Genomic DNA, 16,986 nt, shown 5'->3' with positions numbered 1-16,986 from the left:
TGTGGAACGAAATCCCACAAGATGTGAAAAATGCAAAGAACCTGAATAGTTTCAAGAATAAACTAGATGAATGGCTAAACTACTGAATTGCCAACATAGACAAAAGATTGAGATATTTTAATTATCACACCAGTGATACAATAACATAAATTCACCAATTAAACCAATTAAACCAATTAAAGTCTCCACTAACTCCTATATAGTAAGAGTCCCTCAGCGGTAAGACAAGTCTCCACTAGCTCTTATATAGGAAGACTCCCTCAGTGGTAAAGCAAGTCTCCACTAACTCCTATATAAGAAGAGTCCCTCAGCGTTAAAGCAAGTCTCCACTAGCTCTTATATAGGAAGAGTCCCTCAGAGATAAAGCAAGTCTCCACTAGCTCTTATATAGGAAGACTCCCTCAGTGGTAAAGCAAGTCTCCACTAACTCCTATATAGGAAGAGTCCCTCAGCGGTAAAGCAAGTCTCCACTAACTCTTATATAGGAAGAGTCCCTTAGTAGTTCATCTGAGCCTCTGTTCCCTGCTGGGCTAGATGTGGTCTCAGCTAATCTTTCTATAGATAATATAACTGGTGATCTCCTGATCAATCCTTGCTATCTATCAATCTGCTACAGACCTATGATCTTCTCCTGTGATACTTGTAACTGGTGATTTATGATCATCCTAGTTCTCTGTCAATCTGCTGTAGATCTATGATCTCATACTTGCAGTTCTCCTGTGGTTCATATAGCTGGTGATCTTTGTGATCCATCCTAGCTCTCTATCAATCTGCTCTGGATCTCTAGTCTCCACAGTATCTGCAGTGTCCTCAATATCTGCAGTATCCTCAATATCGGCAGTATCCACAGTATCTGCAGCATCCCTAATATCAGCAGTATCCACAGTATCTGCAGTATCCTCCATATCTGAAGTGTCCACAATATCTGCAGTATCTACAATATCTGCAGTATCCACATTACCTGTAGTCTGCTCTGCATCTCTGTTGATCTACAGTCTGATTTATATCTCCGTGATCTGTAGTCTGCTCTGCATCTCTACAGTATGCTCTATATCTCCGTTATCTGTAGTCTGCTCTGCATCTCTAAAGTATGCTCTATATCTCCGTGATCTGAAGTATGCTCTGCATCTCTGTTGATCTACAGTCTGCTCTATATCTCCGTGGTCTGTAGTCTGCTCTGCATTTCTACAGTATGCTCTTTATCTTCGTAATCTCTTTATCATATTAGTAGCTTGGTAGATCCAATCTTGATAGATCCTCATGATCTCTTTTTCACCTGGATTCATTAGTCTGTATTATCTTCTAAGTCTCCAGTGTTTCTAACCATAGAAACTCCTGGAATATTAGAGGGTGTAGGGAGTTGAACCAGCTGTATAGAGGTGGAACTACATTGCTCGGATTCTATTGTCCGTTCTACAGTTCCAGCGATCCTCGGAGTCTCCAGTGTTTCTAACCATAGATACACCTGGAGTATTAGAGTGTGTAGGTAGTTGAACCAGCTGTGTTGAGGTGGAACCACATATCTCTGATTCTATTGTAAACCTGAGATATCTGTCTCATCAGTGGTTTATTGTATTCCTGAAGATATGATCATGTAAGATATAATTATGTAAGTCCACAAGCTGTAAGCCTTCTGAGAGCTGTCCATGAATTTCCTGTCCCCTAGCCTTTGGTTGAACAAACGGAGCTTGGGCTCATACGTCTGTTCGGTTCAAAGGTCTAGGGTGCACTGCCGAATCTTAATGAATCAGTTCAGGTTAACTACTCCACATTCATTATAAGAAACAAAGAGATAAAGGTGTGAGGCTGGGAGAGGGTTTTAGCATGAGTCACCTATACTTTAAATATTACAATATTAGCTTAGGTAGTCTTTGGTTTAGGCTTTGTTAACAATATGTTTACTTTATAGTTCTGTAAGTGATAACATTTTTTGTGAATTTTTCAAGGGCAGTTCGCGGATTACATATTCTTGTAAATATTTAACAATATATAGCTAGAAAAGCAAGCACTTTTGGAAGACATATTTGAACATCGTTCATTGTTCATAAGAAGAATTAAAATTACTAACGAGTAAATGATAAAAATGGAAAAAATACAATTAACTATTTAATACACACGAGTTTATAAACATAATAACGATTTATATAATAAGTAAAATAATAAGATGTTTATGAAGTAAAAAAAAAGAATTGATAAGAGAACAGAATACAGATCATATGTATTACGTAAGAAGTCATCTAACAATTGAAAAGCTTGACAAAAACAATTGTCATTAGTATTCCTCCGATGGACATTGGACATGACAGTAAGAAATATGGGTACGAAACGTGACACTATGTATTATGCATGTTCTAATAAGTCAGCAAAGACCCAAGACTGACTACACTAACGTGATTTCCTCCGGATATATTTCTAATTTCAAGCTTATGAAGAATATTTTTAGCTAAACAAACACCATCATTTTTACTACAGAGATAGATTTTTAGATTAAGGTTTAGAGTTACAGCTGTATCTGCTCCGTCCCACACTAGTGGGATGGAAAGGTTTGAAGATGATAATTCTCCAGAGTTTGGATATTTCCAACCCTGGTCTGTACTCTCTAGTCTCCAAGAAGACGTTCCATCAGCGTTGAGTTTATACTCCAAGTGCTCCAGGCTAGCGTTCAGCTCTAGTCCATCAGAAAAATTACCCTCGATCTTGTGTTCAATAACGTTGTCAAACTTCTCAGTAGATTCTAAAATCAGGGTAATATTGTCTTTCTGAGTGCTAATTATGTATCATAAAAATGTAATTAATATTTTCAAAAAGGAAATAAAATATATTTAAATAAATACCACAGGAGGGGGGNAGTCTTATAGTTTTGAAAATCTTTTCCTCTGATGCTCTCCCTTCCCCCCTTCCTCTAAAAAAACATTTATTTTTCAAAAACTTGTAGTTCAGCAATAGAAAGTTTCTTATATATTTGACACTGATTTTAAGGAGGGAAATGATTTTTCAAGAACATATACCCCTCCAATAATCCCAATAATTACCTGGGAATTTGATCCCAACCCTGTGAAGAGTAAGAGTATCCAGGTTGAGTGCTTTAACAGCATGATTGTTAGTGTCCGCAATATAAAGTAAACTACCGTCCTCAGATACAGATATACCACCAGGTTCACATAATCTAATCATATACTCTGATAAGCTTGATAGTTGGGGACTCTTCATCAGGGAATAGGAATAAAGGGAAAGGAAATGGCGCTGGTCTAGCATGAGAAAGCCAGTCGCACTGCTTTGCAGACCAGTACGGCAATATTTACACACACTCTTTTGGTACAGACACACAACATGACTACAGCCAAGGAAATTGCAGAACAATGTCGTCAATTATAATTAAACTTGAATAACGACTAGTTTATTGTAAACTTTAATCAAATTATATTCTTTGCATGAAAATTTGGCTGTATAGTGTTGACTTAAAAATATATAAATAATATACATGTATATTAAACTTATTTTTAAGTAAACAATTCACAATAAACAAATGTACTCTACTAGACTGTACAAATACCGAGATTCCAATGTACTGTATAATGTATATACCTACAGTACACGCCTTCGGTTCGGTACACTTTACACACACTCTTTTGGTACAGACACACACACATGACGTTTTCGCCCCCTCCTCTTCATTTATCAAATATCATGTCTGATTCACAACATTACTCTTAAAAGATCAAAAATAATAAAATCCGTAATTTCTCTTTCAAAAATTGGTTATTTTCAATTATGCTTTCTCTATGAAACTGATTTCCGCATTAGGGATCAGATGGCGTTTATAGGGAACCGTTATGAATCGGACATGCTTCTTTTTACTTAAATTTATAATGATAGTTCCTGTAATGGAAAAAAATAATATTAGAAAATTGCATTTGTCCAAAAAAATGATTTTGTTGAAATAAATCATACGGACTTGATTTAACTAAGTTGAAAAAATAAATTATATTATTCTGTTTTTGATTTTAATTACCTGGCGAGTATAGAATCTCCGATCTGGTCCCCAGGATCTTTCCCAACCAGGCTTATACAGTCATTCTGCTTATTCAGGCTTTTTACAATTGAATATCTTTCTAGAGTGACACCCGTTCACTGTGGAATATGAAGACGATATTAACGTAATCTTATGTTGTTGTGAAGCAAATAGTTTATAATTAGCCTAAAATTCAAGTTAATAAGTGTAAACTGCATAATGGCTTTGTTTTTAATCATCATTGAACTATTTAAATTATAACTAGAGTTAACGATTCGTTCTCCTATTCAACAGTTTTAAGGAGCCCACTGTTTGTTAGTAACCAAAAAACGTATAAACGGTTAAGCCGATAGAGTTCAAAATATTGCAAGAACTTTGACAACACCCAGGCAAGGTTTAGAATTGGAAAATTGGAGTTGAAAATTGGAAATCCTACAAAAAATGAACTGCAAAATTTTCAAGTATCATTTTTTCTTTCTATAGTCTACAACAACAACAAAAGGCTGAACTAGGCTATAATAAGATTTAGTGTCACACATTATCAAGGTTCAAGGTAACATTTAAAATGAATGTCAGCATTACTTCAGTAAAACCCATATTAAAAATGACAATGGTAGAATTTAAAAAATATCGTTTTTCAAGCGTATAAATTATCAAATGTCGCGGATATTCGGTTTTTTATTGAATTGAATTCGCATTTTTTAACAAATCAGGACTCTATAATACCAAGCTCTTAGATATCTGTTCTGCGTGGTTCACGGCTATTTTATCTTTACAACAACAACAACAAACTTATAATTTGTAATCCAAAAGAAACTTGAACTCTCAACACAGAAATTTTGATTATGTTTTAGTAAACTACATATATCCCTGTGAAGCTACATTTGTTTATGCATTATACTATCCGAAGACCGTACTGCCACAGAATTTCTTCTGGAGGGTTTGGTTAGGCTTAGGATTTACAACCCTGGTTGATCAAGAACTTCAGCTCCTACATATATCCCTGTGAAGCTACATTCGGAAACCTTTGATAGCTAACCTTTGATAGCTTGGAATATACAAGACAACATTCAGTTACATCAATCACTAACTAACGTTCAAAGCGACATTCTTGAAATTCTTCCACTATCTTCTTCTTTAATATATGTTTTACTTGAAGCTATAAAATAACTAAATTTTGTTGTAAAAAACATTCCTTTGGTCCGCTTATCTTCTTGATTTTGTGATTATATGAATCCGCAACGTAGAGCTCCTTCCTAATATTTCAACTGATGAACAATTAGGCAAATAATCAATCAATTAACCGTCAATCAATCAGCCATCAAATAAATGGGACGTAAATGAATATTAAGGTGCATAACCTAATTGGATTCCAGGCCACCGCCAGGGGGTGTTGAAGTTTAGCGTTTACCCCGCTAGCGTCGATATCTCCGAATCCGAACAGATTCATGGGATCTCTCTCTCCTCCAACAACATTCTTAACACAACCATCCTTCAGATCCATCCTAAATATTGTAGAAACTCGTAATAATCAATATTTTACTAAAACATCAACCCCCCACCCCCACTCCCATCCCACTTTCTTCAAATATTTTTTCAGATTAGGTTGAAAGTTCGATGTTTTTAATTTTGAGGAAGACAAAATTATTTTTCGGAAAAACAGACAAACTTTTTAATTCCCTTTGCCCCCAAGATCATCGAAAATCACACTCGAACTTTTAAAAACTGACGCCCACGTAACATTTCGTTTCCCCCCCCCCCCACACAAACACTTTAAAAATTATCGAAGATTTTCATGAAAATCGGAAATATTTTTACCTAAAAGGCTAAAAATACCTTCTAACTGTGGAACTCTCGCTATCTGCAATGAACAGGGTTCCCTGAGATTGATCTAAGGAGAGTCCACTGGGTTGAGCGAACCCTGCTTTGGCCGGATATGAATTATTCCTATTCTCCTCAGCTCCGCTCCCTGCAATCCTAACCAGGGTTCCTGCAGGGTAAACCAATCCTTTCCACCATCCAACCTCAGCCAAACAATACATCCAGATCTAGGTGGATACATCTTGGAGTACAAGAAAACAATATTTAGTTTTATAAAGAATTTTTGAGAATTATCACTCTTTACCTCTACAAGAACTTTTAAAAGAGTGGGTTCTGAAATGCTAAGAAATTAAAGAAAACAAAAACCTGATGAGTTCCGGCCATTGCAACTGCTACAGCTCCTTCGTTGATCTTGACAATATCCCAAGGAGAAGATATCTCTTGTTCCAATCCTGTTTTTCCTCCCTCCTTATCCACTCCCTGTACTCCAGTCCCTCCTACAGTACTCACTCTAAACAATATTAGATATATCTCTTCTTCGACAATTTATTGAGGATTTAAAACGTTTCTCCTGAACATCTTAAAAAGATTTCCTGACCTTTTCTTTAAAAAAAAAATTCTCCTGAACCTTTCAAAAAAGGATTCTTTAGTCAAGTCAGATTTAGTAACATATAAAAATAGAATGTTCACATTTTGTCATTAGAAATGGCACGATATTCGGCTTGATAAAATGAATCCTGATACCTTTGGGTTTTAAGATTTATCATTCTGAGAAGATGATTGTCAGTATCCGATACCATCAACAGATCTTCTCCGATATAACATAAACCTACACAATGAATCAATCAATCAATCAATCAACCAACCAACCAATCAATCAATCAGACAATAATCATAGAATCCAAATAAAATCAAAATTAATTAAGCAGGGCAACTCTTCCAACAGGTTCAAGAAACCAATCACTTAAAGCTAACCAAAACGACTGTCAATTTTTCAATCAATCAATAATCTTGTGTACCAATCAAATATTATATTTATTCAGATTTTGCTTTGTAGGTCCAGAAATATATATATTGATTTGTAATACTAACCCTGGGGATTATTGAAGGATGAAGAACCGTACTCTCCGTCCTGCCTACCCCGGACTCCGGACCCTATTGTATGTAGGACGGTTGCGGAGCATCCTGACTCAAGATTCAGGATCAGGATCCTGTTATTCCCACTATCGGATACAACTTAAAAAATAATCATAACTTATTATATACAAGAACATTTGATAATTTTGAATTCACACAAAGAGAGTTAATATATCCTTACCCAAGTTTTGATTGTGCAATGTTATTTTTCCAGGATATTTCAGATTGAACCCGCCAACTTTAGAGTTTATACTTCTAGGTATCCGTCCTTCAACTAGTTCTCCAGTACCTAAACCAATCTATAGAGTTTATTATACTCCTAGGTATCCGTCCTCCAACTAGTTCTCCAGTACCTAAACCATTCTATAGAGTTTATATTCCTAGGTATCCGTCCTTCAACTAGTTCTCCAGTACCTAAACCAATCTATAGTTTATTATACTCCTAGGTATCCGTCCTTCAACTAGTTCTCCAGTACCTAAACTAATCTATAGAGTTTATATTCCTAAATATCCGTCCTCCCAACTAGTTCTCCAGTACCTAAACCAATCTATCGAGTTTATTATACTCCTAGGTATCCGTCCTCCAACTAGTTCTCCATTACCTAAACCAATCTATCGAGTTTATTATACTTCTAGGTATCCGTCCTTCAACTAGTTCTCCAGTACCTAAACCAATCTATAGAGTTTATATTCCTAGGTATCCGTCCTCCCAACTAGTTCTCCAGTACCTAAACCAATCTATAGAGTTTATAATACTTCTAGGTATCCGTCCTCCAACTAATTCTCCAGTACCTAAACCATTCTATAGAGTTTATCATACTCCTAGGTATCCGTCCTCCCAACTAGTTCTCCAATACCTAAACCAATCTGTAGAGTTTATATTCCTAGGTATCCGTCCTCCCAACTAGTTCTCCAGTACCTAAACCAATCTATAGAGTTTATTATACTTCTAGGTATCCGTCCTCCAACTAATTCTCCAGTACCTAAACCATTCTATAGAGTTTATTATACTCCTAGGTATTCCGTCCTCCCAACTAGTTCTCCAATACCTAAACCAATCTGTACAGTTTATATTCCTAGGTATCCGTCCACCAACTTTTTAAAGTAATTAATAGCAGTGTTCAGGAACTCAATTTTGAACCCTGGATGAAACCCTGAATAGGAACTCTTATTTGTACCTTTTAAGTATTTAATAGATTTTGAACCCTGGATGTCCCTCCCCCATGAAAACCTGAATAGGAACTCCTATTTACCTTTAAAGTATTTAATAGCAGTGTTAAGGAACTCTATTAGGAATCCTGAGTGTCCCTCCCCCATGAGAACCTGAATAGGAACTCCTGTAGGAGAGAGGATAAGGAGAGTTGGCCAGCAAGTTACACCTTAAAAATAAAACACTCAAAAAGCAAAGGAATAATGTGGTGAATTTTTAAACCGTCAATTGGCTCATTCTAACATTTGTAAGCTCTCTTAGAAAAGGCATTAAGTACAGAAATAGCAAGAAACTTCGTAAAACTGATTTTTTTAATTTATCTTAAAATATTGAAACCATCAGGATTAAAACAGATCATACCCACCCCCCTCCTTCTCAACCCAAAAATATATTTCCGCCCATCATCATGATAGCAACTTTATGTTGTTGTAAATATAAAAAAGCCTTTAAACTCCCCCCCCCCTCATCCATGCCATGCTAGTATGAGGTGTTTGAGTGTAAACCTAAACTTTTCCAGAGCTGAAGAGATTTATCATTACAGACTGGGTGCTCGATATTATACCTGGAAAACACGCTACATTATTACGCATACATTTATATACATTATATATTGCATATATATATATTTTGATTTTTTTAAGTGCAATTGTTTTTTTTTAAATCCGCAATCATTCTGCTAATTAATGTCAAACATGAAACAGTGTCCAGCAATAACCAATCTTAATAAATAATAGAAAATGTTCTAGACTAGTTTTAAGCTATATATATTTATATATTTATATATATAAATTAAATATTTATTTTTTGTGATATATACAATTGTTGTTTAATGAACTTTTTTCATTATTAGAAAAGAGCATTTTTAATGTTATCCCTTAATTACAATGATGACATTTTTCTGTCAAATGAAAAAACCTCCAAATTCTTTGTTTAGTTATGGTCGCTTAAACAAATGTGTAAGAGCTAAGAGATTACACATACCTCTGAATAGCGTGTTCAATTTGTGTTTCTGATTTCTCATTCTCAAACTTGGCACTGTGAACTCCAACCACACATACTTCAGTTGGAAACATTGACTCAACCGTCTCTAAACAAATGAATTAAGAACTAATCTTGAATTAAAAATTAACAATTGCGAAGCTCTAAGCTTTACAAATCAATTATTTAAAAAAACCACAAGCGGACATTTGAACAGCAATTGAAGTTTTCACAGATTTCCCCTATAACGATTGGCTCAGCCGTGTTGACGTTTATTAGACAAAAACAAAAGAATCACAAAAGACACCGCTTTAATATATAAATATTTTGGCATATCTGAATTTATTAAAACAGCTCTAACCTACCTAGATCTGGCAAAATATGCATACAGTTGATACAGCAGTACGTAAAGAAATCAATAACTGTTATCAACCCATCAAAACTTTGCCTAACGAATCCAAATTAATTCAAAATTTAAACATTTTTCTTGCTTTTTATTATAAATTTTAAGTTTTTAAAGCACAATCAAACCTTTTAAAGGTACTGTTGTGAATTGGAGGATAAATTAAAATTACCTCTACCATCCAGCATAAAACAATGGTTTGTAAATGAATTAAAATGTTCCTTTTGAGGGGTTGAGGAGTATTGAACCAGGAAAGATCTGGAGAGAAAACTATTTTCTCCGAGTGTTTACTAAATTCTGCCAAGTTCTCCTGAAATAATAAATATCTGAATATCAAGGAATGATAAAACTATTTTCTCCGAGTATTTACTAAATTCTGCCAAGTTCTCCTGAAATAATAAATATCTGAATATCAAGGAATAATAAAACTATTTTCTCCGAGTATTTACTAAATTCTGCCAAGTTCTCCTGAAGTAATAAATACCTGAATATCAAGGAATAATAGATCTAAAGATAGGTTGATTCTTTAATAAACCGTGACGCATAAAAACTCCTGAGGCACTTACAATTAAAACAGAGTGGCATGTCTGATTGACAATGATACCCTCAGAAGGGATATCTTAAGATTGTATTGATTTCTCTAAAAAAGTTGTTTGTAGATATCTACTCAACAATGTAGCAACTTGCCAGAAATACAAAGGTTTAAGCTAGAAAACCGCGATTAAAACGGTATCAATATGAATCGGGCATGCCAAGAATGCCGCTCTTTTAAACGGAAAGATTAATTCCGACGAGTTTACAACTAAATATATTCTGACCTGAATAGATTTTATTATAATCTGACTCCTCGCTCCCTGATCCTGCTCCTCCAGGAGTTTATTCTGAAGATCCTGGCATCTCCAGTATAGAGGCATACATAGTTCCTCATCATCACACATTCTTCTATAATTTAGAGTTTTCTTTAATAACTATATTTAGCTCGAGGACAATAGTCAGGAGTATATTTTTCCAAGTATCAAGTGTGGTTTTCTCTTATCCATTTTAAACACAAAAAACTGGAAGTTTCAGTCCAGAGTTACAAATTAGGGATTTCAACCTGTTGCAGGATATTTTGGGTTACGGAAATACCATATAATAAAACCTGAAATAATTCATTTGACGATGCCTTTATTTTTCGTTTTTAGGGGTGCATTCGGTCTGTCCTAGAGAACGATTTTTGGACCCCCCCCCTCCCATCAATTTTGTACATGACCATTTATTTTTCAGCAAATTTATTATTATTTATTTTTTTGTTATTTAGGGTTAGGTTAGGTTAAGACACTTTCTGGGCCGAGCGCTGCAGCTAGGATGGGCTAGGGGGCCGAGCGCTGCGGCCACATGTTAGGTTAGTTAAGACACTTTCTGGGCCGAGCGCTGCTGCTAGGACAGGCTAGGGGGCCGAGCGCTGCGGCCACAGGTTAGGTTAAGTTAAGACACTTCCTGTCAGACCCATGTACAAAATTGATAGGAGGGGGGGGGGCTGGGGGGGGTCCAAAAATCGTTCTCTAGGAATATACCGATGCATTTCTCTTGCTGTAGGGGATTTTTAACCCATCCCATCTGGCAACTCTGGTTTCAGTCCGTGCCGGGCACTCGCAGTGGTAATTTCCTAGAGAGGTATTTATGGACTTTCCCCCCCCCCCATTCATCATATGTTCATAGTCAATGTATAACTTATGGCCACAGCGCCCGGCCCCCTAGCCTGTCCTAACCGCGGCACTCGGTCCCTAAGCCTGTACTAGCCACGGCACTCGGCCCAGAAATTGTCTTAACCTAACCTAACCCTACCCTGGAATGATACTTAATATATTTCATGTACACTTTTAGATGAAGGGGAGGAGGGGTGGGAGCCGGGACGGTCCAAACAACATTATGATCGTGTCCTTAAATTTCATGTACATAAAAAGAGGCTCAAATTTTAGCCACATAAAGTAAGAAATTAATAGAGCAGTTTGAGGTTGCACAACCTGGATGGAAGCTGAACAGGAGTTTGTGAAGACATACTTTATATGACAAGCACCCGTCAGGGACAAAACTCCTTTGAAATCATAGATTTTGTTGATCCCGGGATTGCCCACCAGGTCGTCCATCCCTTGTATACGCATTGTAGTATATTTTGTTTCTTGTGACCTCTGTACACCACTGTTAAATAGGTTAAGTAATTTCCTAAAATACGATTTTTGGACCCCCCGCCCCCCTCCTATCAATAAGAACATGGATCTTATGTGTAAAACATGGATATATTTGACCATGTGGCCGCAGAGTCCGGCCCCCTAGTCTGTCCTAGCCGCGGCGCTCGGCCACATAGTCTGTCCTAACCACGGCGCTCGGCCCCCAGGCATGTCCTAGCCGCAGCGCTCAGCCCAGAAAGTGCCTTAACCTAACCTAACCCTAAATATATACTAATTTTGTTGAAAAAGTGGTCATGTACAAAATTGATAGGAGGGCCGGGCGGGGGGAGGGGTCCAAAAATCGTAGACTAGGACGGACCCTGCAGTTAACCTTCGAGGTTCGAACCCGTACTGCTGAGGGACAATGCTTGTTTTTCAGGGATTGGTTATGACAACTATGGTGCAATAGTATCCACGATTTCACAGATTTTACGGTTAAATTATAAATATTTTGAACACACCGATTTAACTATCTAAAATAAGTTGCGGCATTTTCGCAAAGTCTTCTTGATAAGCAGTCGTCTTTGTTAATTTTCTACAAATCAAAACAAACAAAAAAACTTCTAACGGACGTTAAAAACAACTTTTCTCTCCAATATGTAATAATAATAATAGTAATAATAACAAGTCTCTCTATTGTTATGATTCTCTGACGTTAGTATGAATCATAGGAAAAACCTAGATTTAAAAAATATACATTTTCATAAATATCGCGCGAGTCAACGATTGTTTCTATTTAAGAAAAAAATTGCTCTATCGTATACAAGGTTACCCACAAAGGATGAGACTTCCAGAGACGACTAAACAGAATTTATTTTACCTGATCTTATAAATTCATGGTTCCAAGCAGCTGTGTATTCTTTTTGCTTACTTTGCAAATCATCTAATGTACCATTTTAAGACCATTTATATTTAAGACTTCAAATCTAATTCAACCTGCAGACAGCAGGGGTGTACGAGGGGGGGCCGCGCCCCCCCGCCCCCCTCTACGCGTGCCCCCCCCCCTGAGAGGCTGAGGGGGGGGCACCCATGGGGGAGGCTCTTTTAATATTACATCTGCTTGCATTTTCCTTCCTCAGGTCAGGCGCAGTGGTGTACCCAGGGGGGGCAGTAGTCCTCTTGCCCCCCCTGGGAGTTCCAAAAACAAAAATTAAAAGGAAACTACGTTTAGAAAGTAACACCTGACAATGAAAAAGACTGAAAAAGACTAAGGATTTGTCTAAATTCACTGTTAATACAAGGAGAGAAGTTTTAGCCTTCTAAAGAGAATACTTCTTTACACAAGATGTACTATGACGGAGAGCAGACTTAAAGATCTTGCACTTATAGCTTTACACCCTATAAGGCTGTCTGAGCTCTCTACTGAAAAAAATCATAATTGTGCCCCCCCTAAACAAAATCCCTCGTACGCCCCTGTCAGACAGTTAGTTAGAAAGAGTTTAAGGTCGTCATTAAAGTTTCATTCTTTGTTGTATAACCCTGTATACCTTTAAATTACGATGGTAATATAAATAAGAACCTTTCATGCACAGGAAATGGACAGTAAATATGTTTTTTCTGATCTATAAAGGATTTTTTGACCCATGAGGGGTTTCCGACCAAAAATGTATAAAAATTTATTTGGTCTTTATGGTTCAGATCATGGAGTAAGAAGTTGGATGATCCATGACACAAATAAATATAATCTTTGTTTAACATTTAATTTTTTTGATATTTTGTTTTATATATGGTTACAACTTACAATACTATGTTCAGAAGAATTAATATGTTATAGAATTTTCAAACAATAAACTTTACTATTTTATCTATATAATAAAACAAGACATTCGTATATATATATGTTGCGTATAGCCGGCCAAACGGCTGGACCGATTGGGCTGAATTTTTTTATGGGCACTCATGGGTGGCCAGGGGGTGTTATAGGCTAAAAAAGTTTGAAATTTTATTTTTAAATTATTATTTTTCAAAAATTGTTTTTCAAATTTTTTTTCACGGGCAACGCCATGCCCTTCAGCTAGTTATTGATTAAAATAAAAATAAAAAATTTTCAAATGCTGTTGCATATAATTATTATTTAATTTATCTTTTCTCTATAACTGTATTATTTTATTTTATTATTGAGAACTGCAACGCAATATATAAAACATTATTTCAAGTTTTAAAATTACAAACATGTTTTTCCTACGACACATATTTTATTTGATCTACAGGGTTATCCACAAACTATGAGACTTCAAAGAAGACTGTACGATTAATTCATCTTATTTTTAACTATCATAGTTCCCCGAAACTTTACGATTATATTTTTTATGGAATCATTAAATAGCTTCATAAAGACTATTGTTATCCAACGGATTAAGCTTACTCCGCTGTAAGGTCATCTTTGACCAAGATTTTCTCCGGTGGCCAAATTCCAAACATTTTATACCTCCGGCAGAAAAGTAAACATCCTCTCGTGTAGTGGTCATGCTTCAAATATAGTTAAACCTTTAAATTCCATTATTCCTTTTTTATAAATCTTTGCAATTAAACTGTCATTTTATTTCAGAAGATAAAAACGTTGTTTTAGCACTGTTTAATAGCCCGCCTATCCATGTCTATCCACTATCCAGTCAATAGTAAGCTCATTTCATATTAAAAAATAATTATCGTTAACATTATATATTCAAACCCAAGTAATAATCATTGTTGATTTGTATTTATTTCTAGGATCGAAATATAGACTTTTCTGATATTATCGTCCATGGTTTAGAGGAGAATTCGTGGGAAGCTACGAACAATTTCCAACATATTGCCAACCTAAGAACTTTAGTTGCCTGGGGGAACCGACAATTGGGAAACAAATATCCCTCCTTTCTCCGGGAAGCCAACTCTGCCTAGTTCTTATTGCCAACTTTCTAACTTGCCAACCTGAGAACTTTAGTTGCCTGAGGGAACCCACGATTGGGTAACAAATATCCCTCCTTTCTTCGGGAAGCCAACCCTGCCTTGTTCTTATTGCCAACTTTCTAACTTGCCAACCTGAGAACTTTAGTTGCCTGAGGGAACCCACGATTGGGAAACAAATATCCCTCCTTTCTTCGGGAAGCCAACCCTGCCTTGTTCTTATTGCCACATTTTGAGCTCAACAACCATTTACGAGATACATTAAAAACTTTAACCTTTAACCCGCGTCAAATCTAAAGAGTTGTCATTATTAAAGTCTCAGTCTTCATGAGAGTAACCCTGCAGGCTCACGATATGATGATACTTCGAACAATGCTGAAATTTCTGAAGTGTAGTACACGTTCACTAAAAACTTGCCTAAGTTTACAATGACACAGAAAGTGTAATTTCATGCCCATAAATTTTCCCTGAATATTCTTTCAACCCCGATCCCATTCGGGATCAGAATCGAATTATATGGACCCAAATGGACCCCTGTTTTACGGGTCTCATTGTAGATAAAAATATTTAGTGTAATCTTATGAATGTCTTGAAACTGGCGCAAAGACAGTGACCTGGTTTAATTCTTTCAAAAACAGCTCCAAAATGCACTGGCCAAAGGAACTTTAACAAGAGAGAAGAAAGGAGAGAAAGATGAACATATAGGATTATCAAATTCATCAATACTAGCTTGGAAGTCTAGCGTTGCCAAGGTTACTAAAAGTTACTCCTCCCGTTTACCCTAAACCTTACTGGAAGATCGATTGTACCGGGAAACTAAATTTTCACTGTTAAAGTTGACCCAATCAACTCAGAATCTCAAACCAAGCAAAGAGTATTCCCATGGTTCTCCCAAGTTCCTCAATCAAAATTTGAGACAAATCGGTCAAGGGGTTCTTGAGTTATGATCGAACAAACACACAGACAGACAAACAGAGATTACATCTTTATATATATAGATGTCTTCCGTTCATTTATAAAAAATCATAAAAATAGCTTATTAGAAATTATAGTAAAATCTTCCTAAAGAGGAAAGCTCATTTCGTGCATTTAGAAGTTCCTAGATCGGCTTAGCTTAGGAACACGTCGTCAGTTAGGACTTATGTCTCCCCACTCACCCTGTCTCTCTGAATATATTGATTTATTATAAACATGATACAAGGTGTTAGAGTATAGAGTGTATACACTAAATACAATGTAAATCTATTAGATTCACAATATTCAATATACATTGTCAAAAGATTACATCAAAATAATTTTTAAAACTCCATTTTTTTAATTTAACCTCTTCTTGAATATTGTTTTGAAGTTGTTATTTTCCGCAAGCCCCCCCCCTCACTCACTACGTGTAATTTCTAGCTTTTTTTTTCTATCCCCCCTTGATGTCTAGCAAAGTTAAATATGCTGGGGACTAATTGTGCAGAAATAAATCCTTTAAATATTGAAGAGAACATATTGCTAACATTAAAAAAGTTAATGTAAACAAAGTAAATGTAAACAAATTAAATGTAAACAAAGTAAATGTAATCCAGTAAATGTTAACAAAGTTAACGTAAACAAAGTAAATCTAAACAAATTAAATGTAATCCAGTAAATGTTAAAAAAGTTAATGTAAACAAAGTAAATGTAAACAAAGTAATTGTAATCCAGTAAATGTTAACAAAGTTAATGTAAACAAAGTAAATGTAAACAAAGTAAGTGTAAACACAGTAAATGTAAATAAAGTAAAAGTAAACAAAGTAAATGTAAACAAATTAAATGTAAACAAAGTAAATGTAAACAAAGTAAATGTAAACAAAGTAAATGTAAACAAAGTAAATGTAAACAAAGTAAATGTAATCCAGTAAATGAAAACAAAGTTAATGTAAACAAAGTAAACGTAAACAAAGTAAATGTAAACAAAGTAAATTTAAACAAAGTAAATTTAAACAAAGTAAAAGCAAACAAAGTAAAAGTAAAAGTAAACAAAGTAAATGTAAATAAAGTAAATGTAAACAAAGTAAATGTAAAAAAAGTGAAAGTAAACAATGTAAATGTAAACAAAGTAAAAGTAAGCAAAGTAAATGTAATCCAGTAAATGTTAGCAAAGTAAATGTAAACAAAGTTAATGTAAACAGAGTAAATGTAAACAAAGTAAATGTAAACAAACTAAATGTAAACAGAGTAAATGTAAACAAAGTAAATGTAAACAAAGTAAGTGTAAACAAATTAAATGTAAACAAAGTAAATGTAAACAAAGTAAATGCAAGCAAAGTAAACGTATTGATGATGAGTATAAAAGTAGAACCTA

General features: G+C 35.4%; 1 protein-coding gene across 3 annotated transcripts; it reads right to left on the bottom strand.

Moving 5' to 3' along the window:
- Positions 1-102: 102 nt before the first annotated feature.
- Positions 103-15,986, bottom strand: LOC111707236 (NHL repeat-containing protein 2). 3 transcript variants are annotated; one of them, XM_023480298.1, is made up of 17 exons: positions 15,982-15,986; positions 10,380-10,503; positions 9,783-9,871; positions 9,524-9,606; positions 9,162-9,267; positions 8,684-8,742; positions 8,224-8,349; positions 7,152-7,259; positions 6,926-7,069; positions 6,578-6,662; positions 6,200-6,344; positions 5,849-6,060; positions 5,374-5,517; positions 5,208-5,268; positions 4,013-4,077; positions 3,033-3,166; positions 103-2,734 (listed from the first exon to the last, which is right to left on the bottom strand). In XM_023480298.1, exons 2-17 carry the CDS (start codon positions 10,497-10,499, stop codon positions 2,352-2,354), a joined length of 2,064 nt encoding a protein of 687 aa, XP_023336066.1. In that variant the 5' UTR covers positions 10,500-10,503; positions 15,982-15,986; the 3' UTR covers positions 103-2,351. The 3 variants fall into 3 exon arrangements, with proteins under 3 accessions (XP_023336066.1, XP_023336063.1, XP_023336064.1); XM_023480295.1 differs by lacking the exon at positions 15,982-15,986 and adding an exon at positions 11,605-11,725; XM_023480296.1 differs by lacking the exon at positions 15,982-15,986 and adding an exon at positions 11,568-11,617.
- Between the last annotated feature and the right edge of the window lie 1,000 nt (positions 15,987-16,986).

The sequence above is a fragment of the Eurytemora carolleeae genome, unplaced genomic scaffold (genome assembly GCF_000591075.1).
Source record: "Eurytemora carolleeae unplaced genomic scaffold, Eaff_2.0 scaffold785, whole genome shotgun sequence".
Taxonomy (NCBI): domain Eukaryota; kingdom Metazoa; phylum Arthropoda; class Copepoda; order Calanoida; family Temoridae; genus Eurytemora; species Eurytemora carolleeae.
The sequence above is the reverse complement of the archived record's forward strand: the minus strand, read 5'-3'. Positions and strand labels throughout refer to the sequence as shown.